Source organism: Gymnoscopelus microlampas (assembly GCF_963454915.1).
Source record: "Gymnoscopelus microlampas genome assembly, chromosome: 5".
Classification (NCBI taxonomy): domain Eukaryota; kingdom Metazoa; phylum Chordata; class Actinopteri; order Myctophiformes; family Myctophidae; genus Gymnoscopelus; species Gymnoscopelus microlampas.
This window is the reverse complement of record NC_139942.1, coordinates 15066520-15089135: the sequence shown is the minus strand read 5'-3', so window position 1 is coordinate 15089135 and position 22616 is coordinate 15066520. Positions and strand designations below refer to the sequence as shown.

Below are 22616 nucleotides of genomic sequence, written 5' to 3'. Positions count from 1 at the left end.
GTCAATGTTTAGGTAGAATAGCCTTGTTCTATAAACCAACTGCTTTTGGCTTGAAAAAGGCCACATGTTGCAAACCCAGAGGCCAGGCACACCGTTGCTCAGATCCGCACCAAACTCTAATTCTCACCAAACTTGCACCTGTGGCCCGTCGACCCCTGGACAATGGTTGTGCGAAGTTTGGTGCGGATTGAATCATTGAATTATTACAACAGGGGTCATGACAGTTTGGCATGTTGGTGTATATGCCTCTCGTGTCTGGCAGTTTGTTTTAAAATACAAAATGTCATGGGCTAGTATGGCCCACTTTAAGGAATCATCACTCAGTCATAATGATGGTACTATATGTTCTGTAGTGGTTCTCAGTGTCAAAAGTTAGAGAGCTAATTGTTATGCATATTTTTAAAACGATTTAACAATGGGTGGTCAGAGCCAGGACCTATGGCTACTTGGGGGTCCTTCTCATGAAAATATTTGTGAACCCCTGATCTACTTTGCACTGCCTTGTTGTTGCAAGTAGATAGAGGACAGTCAGTCAAATATGATGCTTTATGATCCTGTTAATATGACCCTTCCAGCAATAGTTTTTAAAGATGCATCATTATCAGTCCTCCGGATTATTAAGGCTTGTCAATTTTCCAAAAGGTTATTAAGGCTAGTCAATAAAATAAAATAAAAGATTGGCTATTTTCAGCGAAAGCCTTCCCCACAATAGGCTCTATTCACAGCAGCCATATTGTGAAGACATTCACAGGTGTTACCAATGATACTAATGAAGGCTCTGTTCCATTCTGGTCAAACAGAGTCAGGGTGCTGATATTGTGCATGTTGGCTCACTGGAAACACTCTGCTACACCAGTGGGTCTACAGTTGGGGTCCAGGGACCCTCATGGGCTTCCAAATGGCCCCTTACAGGTGTGTAACTCTGAGAGTGTACAAATGGAACCAAATGGACCCGTAAGGGTCCATTTGGTTCCATTTGTACACTCTCAGTCGTGGAAACCACTGTGCTAGACTAAATGGAACAGAGCCTTCATTAGTATCATTGGTAACACCTGTGAAGGAAGTGATAATATGGCTGCTGCTGTGAATAGAGCCTATAACATACACTAGTATAAAGCCCTGAGGGACTCCGGTCAACCATATAGGGTTTAAGTGGTCAGGGGGGAGGGGGGGTGGGTGCGTTGTCAAGCTTGCAATGCGCAGAGAGGCATTGCATAGAAACCAGTTACTGTAGGCCAGAGCTATACAAGGAGAGTTGCGTCACCTCGGTTGCTTCACGCCATCGGGCCAGGTCTTCTACATAGCTGTCTATTGGCGAATAATGACAAAGCCCTAAACCGGAAGTTTATGGAATGCACTGCTGAGGTCTACAGCTGCTTGTAACTATAGTTCCAGTTTACGTGAACCACGTGACCGGCGCTGTTTCTTCCCCCTCATTGGCGGTACTTAATACAAGGCTCTGCTGTAGCTTACATGGGTTTCACTGTTGGTGTTACTGTTGTCTTTTAAAAATGAACAAGGTTTTGCTGTCAAACAGTAGCTAATAAAGAGACAACAAGCAATTATCTCTCCTCCGCTCCATTAAGTACCATATAAAGTTCGGAATTCAAAATCTATAGGCCTCCTACTTAAGTAAAAGTGCAAAAGTATTGGCATCAAAATATACTTAAAGTACCAAAGGTACTCATTATGCAGAATGTCCCATTTCAAGTTTTCAAATGTATAAATATCTTTTGAAAAAAGCAGATCTACAAGATCACAATGCATCGCATCGCGACGCATTGTGAGCCTGTAGATATTAATTGTAATGGAGTAAAAGCAACTTCAAAACTATGTATTGTTTGAAGGCGGGGTCTTTACTAGTGAACCAGTTATAGAATGTGACAACATAAGAAAAACTCCTAAATTACAGTCTAAATGGAAAGAGAGGTCCACTCCACACACCTGCTATTTTTAAATAATGTAAGTGAGTACTATTATACTGTTATTTTAACATTTTGCCAGTTACCAGGCTGAAATAAAGTACCATGGGATTCATTCCCAAACCCAAAAATGGAAAACACAGAATATAGCATAACTTTTGAAGGAAATAACAGATTAACAGAAATAAATTTCACACAATTTTGACCGAAGGAATTCATTAAAATGGTTATTAAGATTGAAGCACATCTTGACAATTTCAGGACATAAATAAAAAATAAATATTTATATTTATTTTTTCTAAATACTTTTATTATTAGGGCATGCCTTCTATTCTCTGAGCACACCTTTCTAGTAATACTTGAGGAGTCAGGCTTCTCACACTGAGCCACTAGAGGGTGCTAATGGCGTGACTTTTCCTGCCCATCACTATTATAGCATGGAATGGCAGTAGTGCAGGAAGTACTCATATTTTGGACTAAAGCTAAGCAAAGGTAGCAATACCACAAGTATACTGTATTCAAAGTACAAAAGTATTTGCATCAAAATATACTTAAAGTCGTAAAAGTCAAATTCTCATTAAGCAGAATGCCCATTTCAGAATTATACATTATATCATGTTTTATGACTAAGTATTCATCATTAAGCCCTATGTTAGTCATCTACAGCAAGCTCACAACACGTGTACTTGTAGATCTGCTATTTTTGAAAAATGTAGGAAGGTTTTTAATTAGGGGTGTGCCGATACACTAATTTCACGAAACGATACGATACGATATTTGGCTCACAACTTCGATACGATTTCGATACGATACGATACGCACTTTTTTTATTATGAAAATAAATGGGGGAGAAAAAAAGGAAATGCAAACAAATAATTCTGTTTTTGCATTATTCAGACATGCAAACTTGTAGCTTTTCAGCCGTTTTGAATCCAAATAGGGCAATAGTGTGACACCTGACCCGAAAAAAAACAACATGTTGTCACCCTTTTCACCTCGGGGCTGTTTGCATGCCTGATTATTTTGATAGGTGTAAAAAAATAAAAAAATAAAAATAAAAATAAATTCCAAAACGATATTTTTTTCCCCCAAAACGATACATATCGTCGCATATATCGCGGGACGATATATCGGCACACCCCTATTTTTAATTAATTAATAATCATCTAAATCTGGAAATTACTAGTTAGTAACTATGCAGTAACTAAAGTTTTGAAATAATTGTAGTGGAGTAAAAAGTACAACATTTGCCTCTGAGACTTAGTGGAGTAGAAGTATAAAGTACAGTAGCCTATCAAGAAATGGAAATACTCAAAGTAAAAGTACCTCAAAATAGTAATTACAGTACATGACTAAATACTTTCCACCACTGTGGAATGGAATGTGTTGTGGTCATCTCAGCCAGGACGGGCGGGCAGGGACGTAGATTGTTTGACCTCTGCCTCGTGTGTTGTGATATCTTCTTTTACCTCATTGTTCTCTCTTGTTATTACATGCATTTCAATTCAAAGGGGCTTTATCAGCATGAGAAAACATATGTTTACATTGCCAAAGCAAATGTGAAATAAACAGTCAAAACTAAGAAAAGTAGGCTACAATACAAGTGAAAGGGAGTAAATAAATGTTCAAACATAGCTGAGTCACATTGGAACTTTGAAAAATGAGCTTATGATTGTAATTATGCATTTGTTGTTAGAAATCGTTTTAGCAGTTCTGTATGTAAGCAAGAATAACTTGCTATATTGCTTTTGAAACAAATAGCAGCAGAACTTCAAGATTTTGCAGTCACTTGCATAAAACGTGTGGGACAAATAGCAGCATTAAAAATAGATGATTTATTTAAAATAGTATACACAAATAGCTGCAAATGTATTTAAAGATGGTTGATCTGTTTATGTACAGTAGTTTTATGTACCAAGATCAACTCGGTTCAGATATAATATGATTAGTAGTCCTTATCTCTTTCCAGTGGTGGAAAAAGTACGACAATTTTTTACTTAAGTAAAAGTGTCAGTACCGCAATGTAGAAATACCCTGTTACAAGTAAAAGTCCAGAATTAATAATTTACTTGAGTAAAAGTACAAAAGTATTGGTATCAAAATAATCTTAAAGCGCCAAAAGTAAAAGTACTCATTGTGCACAATGTCCCATTTCAAGTTTTCAAATGTATACATATCTTTTGAAAATATCAGATCTACAAGCTCACAATGCGTCGCATCGCGACGCATTGTGAGCTTAGATCGGCTATTTCCAAGCGGCCAAAATGTATATAGGGCTGAAGTGGAGTTTTGTAATAATAAAAATCTACAAAGTAGCTATAGTAACTAAAGTTTTCAAATAATTGTAGTGGAGTATATAATATTTGTTTTTATTTGTTGTTTGTATCAGGGCCACTTTGTAAACAATGCTTCAATCTCAGTTGGGCCTCCTTGCATAAAGATGAAAAGAGTTTGATCTGTAGATTTGTCATTGTTTCATCATTAACTGCATTTTAATGAATGTATGTACAAAGTATTTTAAGTACCCCCCAGGGGTCCTTGAGGGGGTTCCAGGGGATCCCCAGCAACATTGGTTAATATAGCATCTCAATCATTTTAACCACTTTATCCACATACTTTGGCTATTCAAAAATAGCAGATCTACACGCTCACAGCGTGTCACTTTGTGCCGCGCTGTGAGGTTGCTGAGCTCTGCTATTTTTGAACATTTTTGAAAAATCTTGAAAGTGATTGGAAATGTTGCTTAAGTTGTTGACACAAATCTGGGGGACCCTGGCACAAAACATTTGCACATGTGGGTTCGTGGCCAAATACACACGTCATTTGGGGATCCTTGACATGAAACAAGTTTGAGAACCACTGATATAAGTCACACGTTAGACACCAAATGTCAGAGGTTTGTCAAAGGTCAAGAAAAGTTCTCACATGTTTTATTAAAGTAAAAGTATCAATACTGCAATGTAGAAGTAGCATACTCTGTTACAAGTAAAAGTCCGGAATTAAAGGTAAAGGTACAAAAGTAAAAGTACTAAAATGTTTGAAAATAGCAGATCTTCAAGCTCACCAAGCGTCACGATGCGTTGTGAGCTTGTAGATCAGCTATTTTCAAATAAAGTGGTTAATGTATGTTTTATAACATAATCATTTATATCTGCAAAGTAACTAGTAACTAAAGTTTTCAAATATTTGTAGTGGAGTATAAGTACAATATTTGCCTCTGAGATGTAGTGGAGTAAAAGTAAAAGTAATTAGAAATACTCCAGTAAAGTAAAAGCACCTCAAAATTGTACTTAAGTACAGTACTTGAGTAAATGTACTTATAGTTACTTTACACCACTGGTCAGTTTGGAAGAGCTCTCATGTGCTTCTTCTATTATCTGCAATTGGAATGTTCCAGATGTAGATGACTCCACCCACCTGCTGCTACAACAAGTAGCTTAAAACAAACACTTCAAGCATAAGTCAGACTGAATGAAAACACTTGTAGGCCCGCTGCCATCTGAAACATGTGCATTTTGGTGAGAGGACACAGTGTTGGACTAACCAGTCCTTCCCTAGAGGGACAACGTCTCACATCAGCTCAGATTCCTTTTCTGTGATGCAAGCAGCAACATTTCCACATGAGAGTGCACACAGGTCCCACCACTGTGTTTGGAAAGAGACAGGCCAAAACAATCAGTGGTGTAAAGTAGCTAAGTACATGTACTCATCAAGTACTGTACTTAAGTACCCTTTTGAGGATTTTTTTACTTTACTGGGGTGTTTCAAAGAGGCAAATATTGTACTTTTGCTCCACTACATTTATTTGAAAACTTTAGTTACTAGTTACTTTGTAGATTTTGATAATTGCCCTATATTCATTTCGTCCATTTGAAAATAGCCGATCTACAAGCTCACAATGCGGCGCGGTGCGACGCATTGTGAGCTTGTGGATCTGCTATTTTCAAAAGATTTGTATACATTTGAAAACTTGAAACGGGACATTCTGCCTAATGAGTACTTTTACTTTTGGTACTCTAAGTACATTATGATGACAAAACTTTTACTCAAGTACATTTTGAATTCCGGACCTTTACTTGTAACAGGGTATCTCTACATTGCAGTATTGATACTTTTACTTAAAGTAAGGAATGTGAGTACTTTTTCCACCACTGAAAACAATGCAAGTTGAACATTCATATTGGGAAACATCAGTGTTAAAATATGTGTTACTTAAGTAAACTAACACTACCACAATCACTGATCAAGGGGAACAGTTTACTGTAGGTGTTAAGTGTCTTGCTCAGTAATACTTGAACTTTGATACATAGACCGGGACCGGGAGGTGAACCGGTGACCTTCTGATCACCAGACGGCTACCCACTAAGCTATGGCTGCCCCAAGAAAAAATATGTTGTTGCTGTCAGGCACAAACCTCTTACTGCATCTCCATATTTAAACTTTTTGTTTTTTCGTAAATTTACGCCCTACTTAATCATACTACAGCGTCACACAAAGTATCAAAAGTAGCAGATCTACAAGCTCGAAATGTGGCGCGAAGCGATGCATTTTGAGCTTGTCGATCTGCTACTTTTGAATCTTAATCCTGAAAAAAGTTTTGGACACATTAGGTTTCCACCAAACAGAGACGATAAGTATAACTAGAAAATATTGTTCCTTAAGAAACAATGTGGGCTTGCTTTAAAGCGAAAAAAACTGTAGTTATTAAAAGTACAAATTCAGTTTGACTCTGTATCTTTGTCTTTGTGTTGTGTGTGGGTGTAGACGTGCCTCCGGTTGATCAGATCGGGAGCACCTGTTATCATTCTTGTAATTGTCATCAGTTACACACCTGCTTGCATAGCTGATGGTAGTAAGGGGATGGAGGGGTATAGGGGGCGGGAGTGATGGGTGTGGGGTGCTCCCCCCTGGCTCCGGTGAGCTTGTAGATTAGCTATTTCTGATGATTTACTGTGTGTGTGTGTGTGTGTGTGTGTGTGTGTGTGTGTGTGTGTGTGTGTGAGTGTGAGAGAGAGAGAAGGGGGGTGTGGGGGTGGATGTTGACCAATAAACACCATTAGAGTTGAATTGCAGCTTGAAATTTACAAGATTATTGCCATCAAAATGTTACCCTTTTACACACACATTCATACACTGATGGTGGAGGAAACCATGCAAGGCACCAACCTGCTCATCGGAAGTAAGTAACACAAATGGAAAGGAAATTAAACTGTGCATTGTAAGCACTTGCATAGTACTACTGTAGTGCATCATACAGCTATAGATACAGTAAAGTGGTCTCATACAGCTATAGATACAATAAAGTGGTCTCCTTTTTATGCATAGGCGGAAATTGCATAATTATACTGCATGCAAAAACTGCATGGTTCTTGCCCAAAACTGCACGAGATTGGCATAAATGTGGCATGTCTGTACAGGGGAGGCTTGTAGGTATCCATGTAACCCATTTCCATTCACATATATTGAGGTGACAGCTCAAGGGAAAATGGTGATGGCCGTTTTTCCCTCACCAGAATGTTGTCTAACTTTGAATCATTAGGTATTTAGCCCCCTTCCCGACAGGTAGCATGACAAGGTTGGTCCCATTGGAAACTTGAGGTTGTCTAGAATCAAATGGTATCTCTATCTTTGGGCTACGTCTAAATTTGAGTGTGCTACAGTCTCCCAAAGACAGTCTCGCTGTGTTCTCGCCAGCAATCCCACGGGTCTCATAGGGGTATAAAAACACTGAAAAAAACACACACTTTGGACAACTTTCTTTCTTGGGATCATCTAAATCCCTATATTAGAGGTCCTATTGATGCCAAAAATCCAAACTAGAAAAAAAAGCAGTTGTGAGTGGACCCCTCCTAGGGCCTCTACTATGACTGAATATTCAATTTTCTCCGATTTGAGGTAAAGAAAGAGTCATTTTCAAGATAGCTTAGGGACATGGGAAGTTTTCTATATACAAGTGAGGCAGTGATATTCACCATAAAGTATTGGAAAATAATCATCTTTGTTGTTATTTGTCAAGCGGACAGTATTTTTTTTTGTGTTTCTGGGGATGTTGTAGGTCATATTTAATAATACAATGGTAGCAAGCACCAGAATCCTAATTTTCTACTTACCCCTATGTGTCAGGATACTCCATGCCGATTTTCATATGTGTAAGACAATGTATGTAATTTTAGTAAATTGATATTGCCATTAACATAATTCCTCCCCCAAAAAAGGGGTTTTGGGGCCCCTGAGACCAAACGGCCCCGAGTTGGGGGAGTTTAACCTGCTCTTCAGCCTAGTTTTTTTTTTTTTTTTTGCTGCCTGTTGCATGCTTTGATTGCTTAGGATGCTTAGGATTGTTGTCCTGACCCCTGGCCTTGTTCATACCAATCCTGCCTCCTTACCTCTGGCTGACTGTGATGATCAGGGGTGTGGTGGGGCTGTCTCCATGTGTGGAGGACATGCTGGGGCAGGTGTCTAGTGATGCGTGTAGCGGGAACCTGATGGACTGTGCGACGACTCTTGAAGCAGCCACTGTTTTCTTATGGTTCATCATTGGTAAAGACTAGGTTTACCTGTTCCCCCAGGACAATTAATGACCAGAATGTGGACTAAGCTGCACACCTAAAAATATGTATCCAAATCTGAGGCTTCATCTTCAATTCTTCAGGTCTGCCTGTGGCTGCTTCGTCTGCTGCTTTTGGAGACTTCCATTCTCTCTGCCTCCTTGACTTTTGATCCCTTGGGTCATGAGGCTTGAACTTATTCCTCAGGTTCACCTTCCTCAGGTGCGACACTGGATGTCTCACTCTCACCCTCACCCTCTGGCGGCTGATCCTGGGGATCTGCATCCTTTGCCCCTGATTCCTTGGGCATTTCTAGGGTTAACCCTAACCCTATATCTGTGCCTGGCTTTGGCTTTTTTTCCAGCTTTTTCTGCACAGGGAGATATAGTTTAAACTCATCCGGAAGCTCAGCTTCTGTGTACAGTCTGTCTGAGAAATACACCCTCCTTACGCGACAGTTTGCATGGATCTGTACGCTTAGCGTTGCAATGTACTTGGTACCGTAGGTTGCCCGGGTGAAGTCCAACAGATTGAACTCAATCTGATTCCAGCCATCGTCCAGCTCCATGGGCATGGTACAGAGGAACGGCGTCACCCGCATCTTGGTTTGATAGTTGCTCGCCCGAATCCGACGACGTATATTTTTATGGTCCATTATCTGGACTTCAAAGCTGAAATACCTATTGAGGTTCTTGACGACTAAGATCAGAAAGGGAAGTTTGATGCCCAGTGTCTTTGTGGGATCTCCAGGACATGTTATATATGTGGTACTGACATTGGTCCCCTCTACCTCCACCACAAGTGAATGGATGTCTTCGTCTACGATTCTTTCGACGTGACCATAACTGGTCTTTTTAGCCCAAAACTGAAGAGGATTGCTGCCAACACTATATAAGATGGACAATAACCCACTTTGAAATGTGGGCCTATACATTTTCTATGTGCTTAGTATTGTGCTAAGCATATGCTGTTAGAGTGGAGAACTGCTGGTATCGACACATTTGTTCGGATCTGCCGGATGTCATTATGTAGGCATGGGCGTGATGTAACACAAATGTAGCCGAAACCGTTTCCCAAATATGGACTTCCAGTCAGCCTACAATGCAAACGCAGCGCTATGATTGGGCGACGAAGGTGTTAGATTTATTACTGAACCTTAACTCCATAAACGTAAACCTGTAGAAGGATAAGGTACCTGGTTCAGTGGTTCCATAGTGTAAGGAGTCATCCCTTGAAATAATCGCTACACAGGTGATTACAATTGTATGAATCAAAATGGTTTATTATCCTTAAACTAAGTTTACAATTATTGATGAGCCTATTAAACAATCAGAAATGAATTGTCATATACAGAAATAAAAGATACAATACCACTCAAATAACAGCGCGCTGGATACAAAAATCTCTCCCTAATCACAGAGTAATGATGCTCCAGACAGGGCGATATTTCTGCACTGAAGCATCCTTTCCCTATTCCAGCGTTACATCATAAAAACATTATCAATTAGATCTTGATGTTGGCTTCAGAGGACGAGGCTTCCTGCTGTTCTCACGCTGACTCCACACCTTCCCAGTCACAGGCCTCTCCACTCCTCACCTCCCTTCGATGGCCCTACACTCCCTTACTTTTGATTGCGATAAGCGTCTATGAACCCTTTGTCTATTATAATTTGGCCAAGGTATATGGCATTTTTAGTTTTCTATTTCCTTGCTGGGAACTAACACTCTGAATTCTGCTGTGTAATCTCATGTCATTTTGATATCCATATTAAAGCTTTTAGTATATTACTATAAGAGTATTACAACAAAAGTATGCGATTATTATGACCTAATATTAATTCTATGGCATCACTGGTGCCTGTATTTTCAGTAAGACATTCCTCTGAAAAAGGGAGTAAATGAGAGAGAGGGAAAGACAGGGCCCCTCTCACTATGATCTCCTCTCCTCCTTGGTAAACACATTTTCTTTGAATAAGGTTATAATGACATAGTTAAACTAAAACTTAACACTTTTAGTCATACTAAGGATTAAAATATACGATGTATATACGGTACACAGTATAATAGTCTATATATCACTGTGTGGCTTAATTGATTAGAATAGCTGAACTTAAAGCAGTTATATGTTTAAACAGCAGGATATAAACAAGAGCCACTATGTGCCCCCCTTTTTACTCTTCTAAACTCCATTTATGCAGTTTTCTACATACACATTCATTATACTTCTAGACTTTAAATCTAATTTTCCTAACAGTCCCCCTTTTACACCTGCCTAGCGGTAGGTGTAATCTAAAAAGGGAAATTAGAAGGACCTGGTACACTTAGATTTACAGCGTTATGTCACAAGTTGCAAATGCGTCGTCATGTGTGTCTGGGCTAGGATAAATGTCATGCACGTCATTCTGGGTCTGTATGTACTGTCCGTCATGTGGTATGAGGCTTCTCAAGTCTCTAGGCAACCCTCTAAGGTTGGCTGGATCAAAGTCAGAGTCATAGGTCGATACCTTAGTCAGAGCAAGTTGTCGGGCAGTGGAGTCATGTGAGGGGATGCTAGCTAGTGAGCGGTTTACACAACAGTGGATAAGAATGGGAAGTATCCCACTGGCCACCCAAACCATCCAGGAAGAGCCCCATGAGGAGAACCAACCCCAGGGGTCGTATCCTTCTGGTGGTGGGGTCAATGAGTCCAGAACGGCCTTGGACTGAGCTAATAGAGAGGTTACATTAGTAGAAACATCTGGAATTAAAAATGGTTAAGCAACATCTTGCACATTCCCACCTGCTTTTGCAGTAAGCAGGTCAAAGGTCTGTTGGTACTGCAATGAAAAAATGTAATTAGAGCACACATACTCCCATGCCACTACGAACAGCCAGAACCCCAAAAGACCAAAACTGCCCCAGTGTCCCCCTTAGCTGACTGGCTGGGGAGGAAAAAGATAGATAGACAGACAGACATACCGTCCGATCGACAGACAAAACCTCCTGTAGGCCGACCTGGCAAATAAATCAAGCATTTCATAAAGCAAATACATCAAACACAGAATATTGCTGGGCTCTGGGTAGGTCTCCTGTCCGTTTCCTGTGTCTGTTAAAAAATAGAGGCCCTCAATGCAATTAGGTTCCGTAAACTTTGTAATACATGTTTCTACACATTTTTATTATTCAGGGGCGTCCCCCTTTTAAACATGAAAATGGCTGGTTCGTGACTTTTTTGATCTGTGGTTAGTTCATATGGGGACTGATCAATCACTTAAGTTAACAGATGACTGTACAACAGTTAATACAATCGCAATACTCCCCCCCACCTTTGAATTTCTGACACTATTGTAATATTGTTTTGGGCTGCTACACCTCCATCATATATGACTAAATTATTTTTAGAATGTATTCACTCTCAACTAAACATGCGCTGCGCCATCTGCCACTTGTTAAAAACATTCCTCGTTCTCATCATATGTTTTATTATTATGTATGTTCCTTCCGACATTCAGTCCTACCCCCCAAGGTAATTTTAGAGGATTTTAATTCCACTTTTTGTCATATTTCTAAACCTCACATTCCGCACTTACTTATTGAACTTACTAGATGCCATTTAAGTCTTCAAACTCCTTTCCAACATTTAAGAAATATTTAAACACTTCTAATTCCACTTGACCTCCCATCTAGCTGACTCACTTGACCTCCCATCTAGCTGACTCACTTGACCTCCCATCTAGCTGACTCACTTGACCTCCCATCTAGCTGACTCACTTGACCTCCCATCTAGCTGACTCACTTGACCTCCCATCTAGCTGACTCACTTGACCTCCCATCTAGCTGACTCACTCGTGCACTAAACCCTGCGTACATGCACACTTCCTTAGTTCCTTTACTTTCTTAACTACTACCTCACTTACTTGTAATCTTTGGTCAGGGTGCCAGTCAGTGTATACTGTAGTGTGAGTTTTCTCTGTACAACAATGTCTCTGCTAATGGTCATATTCTACAGTGTGGTTGCAGGAGAGTTTTTCCATTCTGTTCTGTGGACTTTAATGTTGTGCTATAATACATGAGTAGGCTACTTGTCTCTCTCCCCCTTAAAAAACAAAAAAAACAAAACTGTTTTTTCTTGTTTTTTTTTCAAACATACAACTAAAGGTGCACTCTGCCCTACTTTGGCCATTTAATAATTTAATTACCAACTTGCCAGAGGAAATTTTGCTTTCACATGCATGGGCCAGAGAGCCTGGTTTGACATCTTCCAGCGGCTCGGTAAATGGTCACGTGACAGCACTCCACCTCATTCCTCCTGCCAGAAAACAAATGTACAACAGTTTATGTTTTCCAGAGCATCCCCAAATGCTCAGTCGATACAGTTCCTTCTCCTGCACTTGTCGCATGTGCATTGCAAACAATCCTGCAGCATTGTTTATATCCCAGGTCGTATAGACTGACCCCTTCCCGCCTGTAATATCACGTCCAAGAGCTGCAGACAGTGTCACTTCATGTGAAAAGGCCAGACCATAAACATCGTGGACCCCTCGGATGTGAACGCAATTATCCTCATCATTCGGGTTATTTACTTTGAAAAATGGCAGTTATTATAGTGGGGCAGTTTAGAAGTTATAACATCATTAACATTTATTCCTCTAAAAGTTTTGCTTCATGTGCGGGAATGTATGGTTTCGTATGGTTTCGTATGTGTACTGCCACTTAAGCAACTGTGTGTTGTGTGTGTCCGTGCGTGCATGCACTCTGACCTCTCTCCTACTCTGTCATACTCTCTTCTAATCACTTTTCTCTGCCTTCTATGCTGGTCCTGCTTAACCCTGTAACCTTCCTCCCCCTGCCTTAACACCCCTATAACTGGTCTGTTCCATTCTGCCTCATCTAAAAATGTTGCTGGCTCTGACCACCGTGTGTTCGCTGCCGCCTAGGCTTTATGCAATCACGGGCAAAGTGCCCCATACCATTGCAGTTAAAACACCTGACCTGGGACATGTCACAGGGACCCCTATAACCTCTTCTACCTCTATAGTACCCTGGTTGATAATTGTTATTCTGCTGTTGTACCCAATTTTGTTGCATTTCCAACATTTGTCACTTAAGTCTTTCGGACCTCCCCCGCGGGGCGCAGTCGACAGGCTAGACCCCTTTCCACTTGAGGTCTACACCCAGGTCACCCTGGATGGAGAGTTCAAGCCTCCTGCTTCCCGGCGTCTTCTTTTCAAAGCCCACCGATCACAGGAGCATCACTCGCTTAGTAACTGTTGCACTACGGCGGTCGCTTTGAGCTTGTGATGGCCTGACTGTACATTGAGCCGAACGCAGCGACCACAGCACGCCATGGCTTTAATGCTATTGCGATCCGACCGGCGGGTGACCCAGTCGATAGCGATCCCTTACCCGTTGGCGTGGTTGGCGCCCCAGGCAGGAAACCGACGGTCTTGTCCTGGCCCCGCTTGGCTACGGGAACCAGAATTTTAACCGTTTTCACCCGCCTTGCCTTTTCACAGAGACCGTCCCTCAAGACCGCACCCTCTGCTAGGTGTGGACTGTCATCCACGTACCACGCAGTTGCCCGACACACAACCATGTGCGACAACCACGCAGGCTAGACGGAAACACAGCTAGGATGTTAATTCATCCTTGACAGAACACGGGGGCCTTCAGTATCTCCCCCGCACTATATAGAGTATTTAACGTGCTCTGGGAGCCTTGCGACCCCGCTGCCGCCTGTTGCAGCCAAGGGTTCGGGGAGCCTACCCCCTAACCTCAGCTGCTGTTCTACTTGTTGTATTTGTAATCTGAGAAGCCTTTTCTTCATATCAGCAATTTCCGCCATGACACCTTTTTCTTTTAGGAATCTAACACAACAGGGGACTATGGTACTGCTATTACTTCTGTACAAACAGCGTTTGACCACTCCCTAGTGAATGGCACAGTATTTCTTATACAACTGGTCTTCCGCAGTAATCTGTAACAAAACGGCTGGATGTGGCACTTAATTTGATTCTCACTGAAAATGCCAATGTTTATGAACCCCCACGTTACAATCTATATAAGATAAAACATGAGACTATTCAGTTAAACACATTATAGCAGTGATTTATTACTGGGGAGTTTTCTGCCTGTGTGTGTGTGTGGGCGGCAACAGTACTCAAATTCTGTACTCTCTTCTCCCTTTTGTGAACCTCCAAATGGCAGTGCGAGGATTAAAATGATATACTACTGGGGCTTATCTGTGAGTCTACATGCGTGTGTGTATATGTCAAAAATTACTCAAGTAAAAGTATAATTATCACAATGAAGAGGTGTACTACAGCCAACCTAGAGCATAAACTTTAGAAGTAGGCTACAAACAGGCTTGTTCTCAAAATGTTCGTAAGTACCACAAGCAGAAGTACTGAACTTATGGAAACAGATCAAACAAGCTCATGTCGTTAATCTTCAATGACAAGCCAACCAGCCGCACAGAGAAAGCAGCGGCCGTGCACGTTTTAGTGTTTATTTTACAAATCGCTATAAGTGGCCAAAATACATAAAAAACACACAGTTCCTAGCGCCCAGAACCGTACTATCTAAGAAAATTATTTAGGGGTTTCCAAAAAAACGTCTTCACACTTTTTAAGAAGTTTTTGTTGTCCTACACACCTCTTTCCTTTTTTCTTTTTCCTTCCAACTTTCTAATTTTTATTGTAAAAGTCTCTAGGAGCAGCCAGAATGCACAAAAAGCACACACTTCTTAGCACAATGAGCCGCAGTACGTCATAAAATTATTTAACAGTGAACTAGAAAGAGATAGACAGAAGAGATGCGACAATTAATTGATTGTCGCGAGTACACACCACCCCAATGCAAACTCACATAGCGCGGCGCGCTATGTGAGGAACCACCCACACAATAAATGTCAAGACTATATCTGTTATATTTCGGCAGTTTATCTCGGCAGCTATACTGTAAACTGTTTTATTTCGGCAGTTATAATACTGTAATATGTCGGCAGGTATCTGTTATATTTCGGCAGTTTATCTCGGCAGCTATACTGTAAACTGTTTTATTTCGGCAGTTATAATACTGTAATATCGCGGCAGATATCCGTTATATTTCGGCAGTTTATCTCGGCAGCTATACTGTAAACTGATTTATGTCGGCAGTTATAATACTGTAATATCGCGGCAGGTATTCGTTATATTTCGGCAGTTTATCTCGGCAGCTATGCTGTAAACTGATTTATGTCGGCAGTTGTCGGTTTAACCGCACTTTGTGTGACAACAAGATACTGGATCACTGTAAATGCTGCACTCGTGAGTTAAAATAACTGAGTTTACCTGGTAATGTCTCTTCCCATAAATAACAGTCTTCCCTCAAACTCCCCAAGTCCGATTTTGCACAGTTAAAACACACAGCTTAATGACAATTCATTCACACCGCTAAATTTGGTTATAAATCAATGTCCTACAATTGCTAAATTTATGTCAATGCTTTGGAATTACGACAATTGCTTATCTCAGTCAAACAAACTCAGGTTAGAGTGTCCAATCACTGAATTAGTCGAAACAGGTTTCAGCAAACCTTATCTTTCACCCCGGGGCAAGTTTGCTCAGAACCGAGACAAGAAAGCCAAGACCGGTTACTGGAATGATGTCCAGACGATCAGCCTGCCAAAGGATGTCCTCCTTACGGAACCATAAGGGTTTACGGCACCAATTGTTAGATTTATTACTGAACCTTAACTCCATAAACGTAAACCTGTAGAAGGATAAGGTACCTGGTTCAGTGGTTCCATAGTGTAAGGAGTCATCCCTTGAAATAATCGCTACACAGGTGATTACAATTGTATGAATCAAAATGGTTTATTATCCTTAAACTAAGGTTACAATTATTGATGAGCCTATTAAACAATCAGAAATGAATTGTCATATACAGAAATAAAAGATACAATACCACTCAAATAACAGCGCGCTGGATACAAAAATCTCTCCCTAATCACAGAGTAATGATGCTCCAGACAGGGCGATATTTCTGCACTGAAGCATCCTTTCCCTATTCCAGCGTTACATCATAAAAACATTATCAATTAGATCTTGATGTTGGCTTCAGAGGACGAGGCTTCCTGCTGTTCTCACGCTGACTCCACACCTTCCCAGTCACAGGCCTCTCCACTCCTCACCTCCCTTCGATGGCCCTACACTCCCTTACTTTTGATTGCGATAAGCGTCTATGAACCCTTTGTCTATTATAATTTGGCCAAGGTATATGGCATTTTTAGTTTTCTATTTCCTTGCTGGGAACTAACACTCTGAATTCTGCTGTGTAATCTCATGTCATTTTGATATCCATATTAAAGCTTTTAGTATATTACTATAAGAGTATTACAACAAAAGTATGCGATTATTATGACCTAATATTAATTCTATGGCATCACTGGTGCCTGTATTTTCAGTAAGACATTCCTCTGAAAAAGGGAGTAAATGAGAGAGAGGGAAAGACAGGGCCCCTCTCACTATGATCTCCTCTCCTCCTTGGTAAACACATTTTCTTTGAATAAGGTTATAATGACATAGTTAAACTAAAACTTAACACTTTTAGTCATACTAAGGATTAAAATATACGATGTATATACGGTACACAGTATAATAGTCTATATATCACTGTGTGGCTTAATTGATTAGAATAGCTGAACTTAAAGCAGTTATATGTTTAAACAGCAGGATATAAACAAGAGCCACTATGTGCCCCCCTTTTTACTCTTCTAAACTCCATTTATGCAGTTTTCTACATACACATTCATTATACTTCTAGACTTTAAATCTAATTTTCCTAACAAAGGCCGGGGGTGGGGGTGTGTTGGGATAAGGACCCCCACTCATATCTTTTGCGTGCCCATGCAAAAGTCCTGCTGGCGCTAATGTAATGGTGATGTAGGTGGGAGGTACTGAACTATCTGACACATTGTATCGTATCATATGACTATAGCAACGCCAATGTTAAGAATCAAAAGTTCTGTCATGTCCGAGGAAATGGTAGCCTCTGATCTTAACATAATCAGGATTATCTACACCAACTCCATCAACTTAAAGGACGACTTCCCCCATTTTCAACCTATCTTCTTATAATTGGTCCTCACTAATGCTCATTATAATATGGTACCATTTATTTCTACTCAGTCTGGGTGTCAGAGGAGGGCTGTGAACAGTTCAGAAATCCGTCTAAGTGACATCATCGATAGGGAATCCAAGCTAATAGAAACTGCAGCTTTTCTATTCCTGGAAAGTTTTGCATGCTTTGAAATCGAAAAAAAAAAGAAAATAAATCTTGAAATCTTGTTTGGGGAAAAAAATGTATAATTTTCTTCTTAGTTTTTAAAATAATCTAATGTAAAAGTAATGATATCCACTTTGCTGGCAGACTAGTCTACTTCACAGTTCCAGTTTGATCTGTCAAGATATCAAAATGACAGTAATGCCTAATTTTGGACAGCTTTTCTCACCCTCTCAGGTAAATGTAGCCATGGTGGCACATTTGATCAGACCAGCCGACAGGACCCAATTGGGGGCATCAATAAGGATACCATCTTGTCCGGTCATGGCTACTTCCACCATATAGTAGCTAACCTAGCTGTTGATGCCACGATGGAGCTACTGGAGGATATCAGAGTGGCTGTTGGTGATAAGAGCTTCCTACGGTAAGAGTTCTTCAATTTGAGCTACTTTGCATCCACAACAACGCATTACAATAAAGATGAGCCAGTTCCAATGGCCATAGATGAGAGATGTATCCAGAAATTTGAGCAAAAAAATGTAGAGACACTTGTGTTTCAGTCTGACTTACACTCTTTTGCTTTCCCAGACTTATGGGCCTCTCCCAGGCTTCTGTGCTGTGTTTTGTCATTGACACCACAGGCAGTATGAGTGATGACATAGACGAGGCTAAGAGAGTCTCCTTCGATATCATCGACAGTAAGAAGGGAACCCAACAAGAGCCTTAGATCTTTGGATTAAATCGGAGAGCAGACCTGTGCGCACTTGGTGATGTAAAATAAATATCTGTAGTGTAAAAAATGTGGCCACAGTGACTTTACAAAAACACAGGACATTTCTCCTCTGTCCTTCTCTCTCCTTTTATAAAGAAATAGTGACAATATCTATAGTGTGCTCGCTGCTGCTGCAGCGAGCCCACAATAACTATAGTGTGCTCGCTGCTGCTGCAGCGAGCACACTGAGCACAATGAATTAAAGAATGAAAATACTGAAGTAAAGTAAAAAATACAACAACCTCAAAATACCGCTGGAAAACATGTGGCGGAGGAAGGGTTACTCCAGCATGATGGTGGTGGTGATGATGATGATATTGATAATAAGGATGGTTTCAACTGTCGATATTATCTCTAATCAATGTTCCCATCTGTATAATTCACTAAGTCTTTTGGCAGTAGGCTACCTTTGTGTTTGTCATTGCAATGTCTGGCCAACTACTGCTGAGCAGTGAGATTGATTTGATCATCTCTGATTAAATCTGATGATGATGACAATAACTCCAAATCCATGATGGAAATACAAATAGTAAAACCCTTCTGTCCATGTAGAATCACTTCCACTTTTTTTCTTGGTGTTCTTTTGACTACTGTAGTCATCAGCTACTGGAGTAGTGTGGTGTTTACCTGCAGAAACACACTGCACTATCGCTGTATTTTGGTGTTTTCACTGTTTGTTTTGGTTGCCCAAAAGATGTCCGTCTACTAGTGCGTCTACCAAAACAAACAGTGAAAACACCAAAACACAGCGACAGGGCAGTGTGTTTGTGCAGGTAAACACCACCACACTACTACAGTGGCTGATATACTGCTGGTATAGAGAGAAATGATTGGAAAACAAAATAATGTATTGTTTTGTTATGTAAACACAGAGCAAAGTCACATACAGTACAATGCCTTTAATAAAGAAAGGACTCTGAATAAGCCTTTAAGGCTTCCTTCTGTTCTTCCACTGTAACTAATGTCTTTATTATATTGAATGCACTTTAATCTGAATGTATCTGCTACCTTGAACCCCCCCCCCCTATATAGTAGCCTATATACTAGTGCATTGGTTCTCAAAGTAGGGTCCCAGGAGCCCTGGCCACGCTATGAGCTTGTAGATCTGCTATTTTTCAAAAAATCTTGAACATCAGTTAACATTTTAAACACAAATCTTTGCTTCTGGGGGTCCCTGGCACAAGATATTTTCAGATGGGGGTCCGCGGCCAAATATATATATATATATATATATATATATATATATATATATATATATATATATATATATATATATATATATATATATATATATATATATATATATATATATATACACACACATATATATATATATATATATATATATATATATATATATATATATATATATATATATATATATATATATATATATATATATATATATATATATATATATATATATATATATATATATATATATATATATATATATACACACACACACACACAATCTGCATCTGACCATAGAGGGTCCATTCTATTCCTGTAGGAAGTGACAGGATCGCTGCAGTGAGCCAATCGGATCGGAGGATAGAGCCTCAGACAACAAACAAAAGATCGAGGCTAAGCACGGAATACTTCAGTGTGTTTAGTCTGCTGCTTCACTGCTGTGTCTCCCTGGTGGTGGTGGTCCGCACCGTGGTCCCCCAAACCGTCCAGCAGTCTCAACAACAACGTCCGCTCTCTCAACCCCCTTCACAAAGCCTGTTTAGTCGTAAGAACGGCGGCTTTGGAATAGATCCGTGGCTTTGTGTTGTTGTCAGCAGCTTAATGTGTCAACCGAGCCCGTTCTATAGCCGTTAGCCACGTTAGCTAGTCGGAGGAGGGGGGGGGCTAACTAGCTGTTGTGGCTACCTAGCCCAGTTAGCTTAGCCTTAGCTAGCTGCGTTGCTAACTCTTATCCTGACGGGTCCGGAGGGCTAACTAGCTGTGGCTACCTAGCCAGTGAGCTTAGCCTTAGCTAGCTAGCGTTTCTAACTCTCACACTGACGGGTCTGGAGGGCTAACTAGCTGTGGCTACCTAGCCTAGTTAGCTTAGCCTTAGCTAGCGAGCTAGCTGCGTTGCTAATTCTTATCCCTACGGGTCCGGAGGGCTAAACCCAGCTGTGGCTACCTAGCCAGTTAGCTCAGCCCTAGCTTAGCGTTGCTAACTCTATATACGGGTCCCTGTTGGGTGGGCTCTGGCTTGTTGCTCAAGCCAGTTTGTTTTTGTTTTATATTTATTATTTGTATTAAACTAAACGTGTGGGTGGTCGGCCAGGGACTCTTATTATAAGGGGAGCCGGATGACGTCGGGCCAGTCGTCGGGGGGTTCCTGCGGCTTCCTCATGTCGGTGGTGGTCCAGCACGGAGACTCCCAGCTCAACGAGCAGGAGAAGGAGCTCAACCGGAGGCTGCGGCGGCTCTACCCGGCCGTGGACGAGCTGAACGAGACGCCGCTGCCGCGCTCCTGGAGCCCCAAGGACAAGTTCAGCTACATCGGCCTGTCGCAGAACAACCTGCGCGTGCACTACAAAGGTATTTTTTGGGGGGGGGTTTCTCTTGTCGTGTTTTTTTTTCGAGTTTGACTTTTTACGGCTCGAAACACGACCGATAAATTGGATATAAACACTTTTTTTTGTTATCCCCTCCTCCTCCTCCTCCTTCAAAACATAGTGGAGGCTAACTGTTCTAGCTCGGCTAGCTGTGGCTAACGTTAGCCCCGCAGCTGCCACGGGGAAGTTGGTGACCCGTCGAATGTTGTTACCCGTGGTGAACGCTCTAGTTCAGTGCATCTCTTAACTCTTCTCCTTTTCAAGGTCTCCTTTTAACGCTTGACAGTGTACACAATGGATTTATACACTGTCGAGAGTCACAGATTGTACGGGTCAATTTAGAACCCCACTCAAGGACCCCCGAGAGTCCCTGGACCCCACTTAGAGAACCACTGCTCTAATTCTTTTGAATACAAAGAATCATAATAATATGGAACAACTATCATTCGTATTTTGGTGAAATTGTAAATGATCACATACAGATGTGTAAACTCATTATTTTATTACTAATTAGATATATTTGATGTCAAATCAATTATTTATAAGGTTAATAATTCCACAACTAGATGTTGTCTTTTGAAGAGGTTTTAGACATTTCCCACAGCGTTGATTATGATGGGAAACAACCAGTTTACCTGAGATCTACTTGGTAAACAACACTGCGGGGACAACATTCGACGGGGTCACCGATTTCGGCGTAACGCATGCTAGCCCCAGCTGCCATTGTGGCTAAAAACAAAGTAGGGCTAAAGCTAGCGAGCCTTCAACACAACAACAAGACAGAGGACATCTTGCAAAAAAAAAAACAAGCCAGCAGCTGGCATCCAAAGGACTGACCCAGTAGCTCTCTAACCGTCTGATCCACCCTGCCAAGCATTACTGATCTGATGTCATCGAGCTTACGTGGTTGCTAATACATTAGCTCAACTGTCATAATAATTATTGTGACATTTCAACACACAATGACCATGAAATAAAGTGCAGCTAAAGCTGGTCTAGAATGCCATTTTTGACAAGTCACACTGTTATAAGCTGTCCCCAGCGACCTGCAAGTGTTGACAGCCTGTGTTGTTAGTTAAGATTGTTAGGTAACCAGATAACAGGAAATGTCATGAAGAGCTAGAGTTCAGTTTAACAGAGGTGGCTGGCTTCCCAACAACAGTAATTCGTGTTAACAGTATAGCCGGTTCTCTCTGCTACTGAGCTTTTCCTTTCCTATCAAGTGCCTTTTTCTCCTCCTTCTCTTTGACATTCAGGTTAGACTAGGGTTGTTTTTTGATGCAGGCCTACCCAGAAAAGGCTTCAAAAAAGGGAGGGGGGTTATTAGGTGTGACTCTGTTTCCTGGGTGTGTTCTTCTACAGTTTTTTTTGTCTCTTGAAATTTTTCTGTCTGAAGAACAAATGCAGCTGAATCTTGTCATGTGTGCTAGATAAACTTTTTCATGTCATGTCAAGGGCCCCATGTATTTGGAAATGTATTTTGCCCAGGGTCCCCCATACAAGATTTGTGCTGTTCAAATGTAAAAAAAAAAGAAGAAAATATTTCAACATTTTCCTATCAAAAATTGCTAAT

The 22616-nt window shown here is 40.8% G+C and overlaps 2 protein-coding genes across 2 annotated transcripts in view; one reads left to right on the top strand and one right to left on the bottom strand.

Annotated features, from left to right (window-relative positions):
- Positions 1–8666: 8666 nt before the first annotated feature.
- Positions 8667–9404, bottom strand: LOC311045941 (cilia- and flagella-associated protein 20-like; the record flags this gene model as incomplete). Its single annotated transcript, XM_084058012.1, has 1 exon — positions 8667–9404. The coding sequence occupies one exon, from the start codon at positions 9402–9404 to the stop codon at positions 8667–8669; it is 738 nt and encodes a 245-aa protein (XP_083914138.1).
- Positions 9405–20106: 10702 nt separating this feature from the next.
- ranbp9 (RAN binding protein 9) overlaps positions 20107–22616 on the top strand; it is a 41054-nt gene continuing 38544 nt past the window's right edge. Inside the window, exon 1 of the mRNA XM_084058435.1 lies at positions 20107–21026. Coding sequence (XP_083914561.1) covers positions 20795–21026 — 232 coding nt within the window. The 5' untranslated portion in view covers positions 20107–20794. The remainder of the gene's footprint in view (positions 21027–22616) is intronic.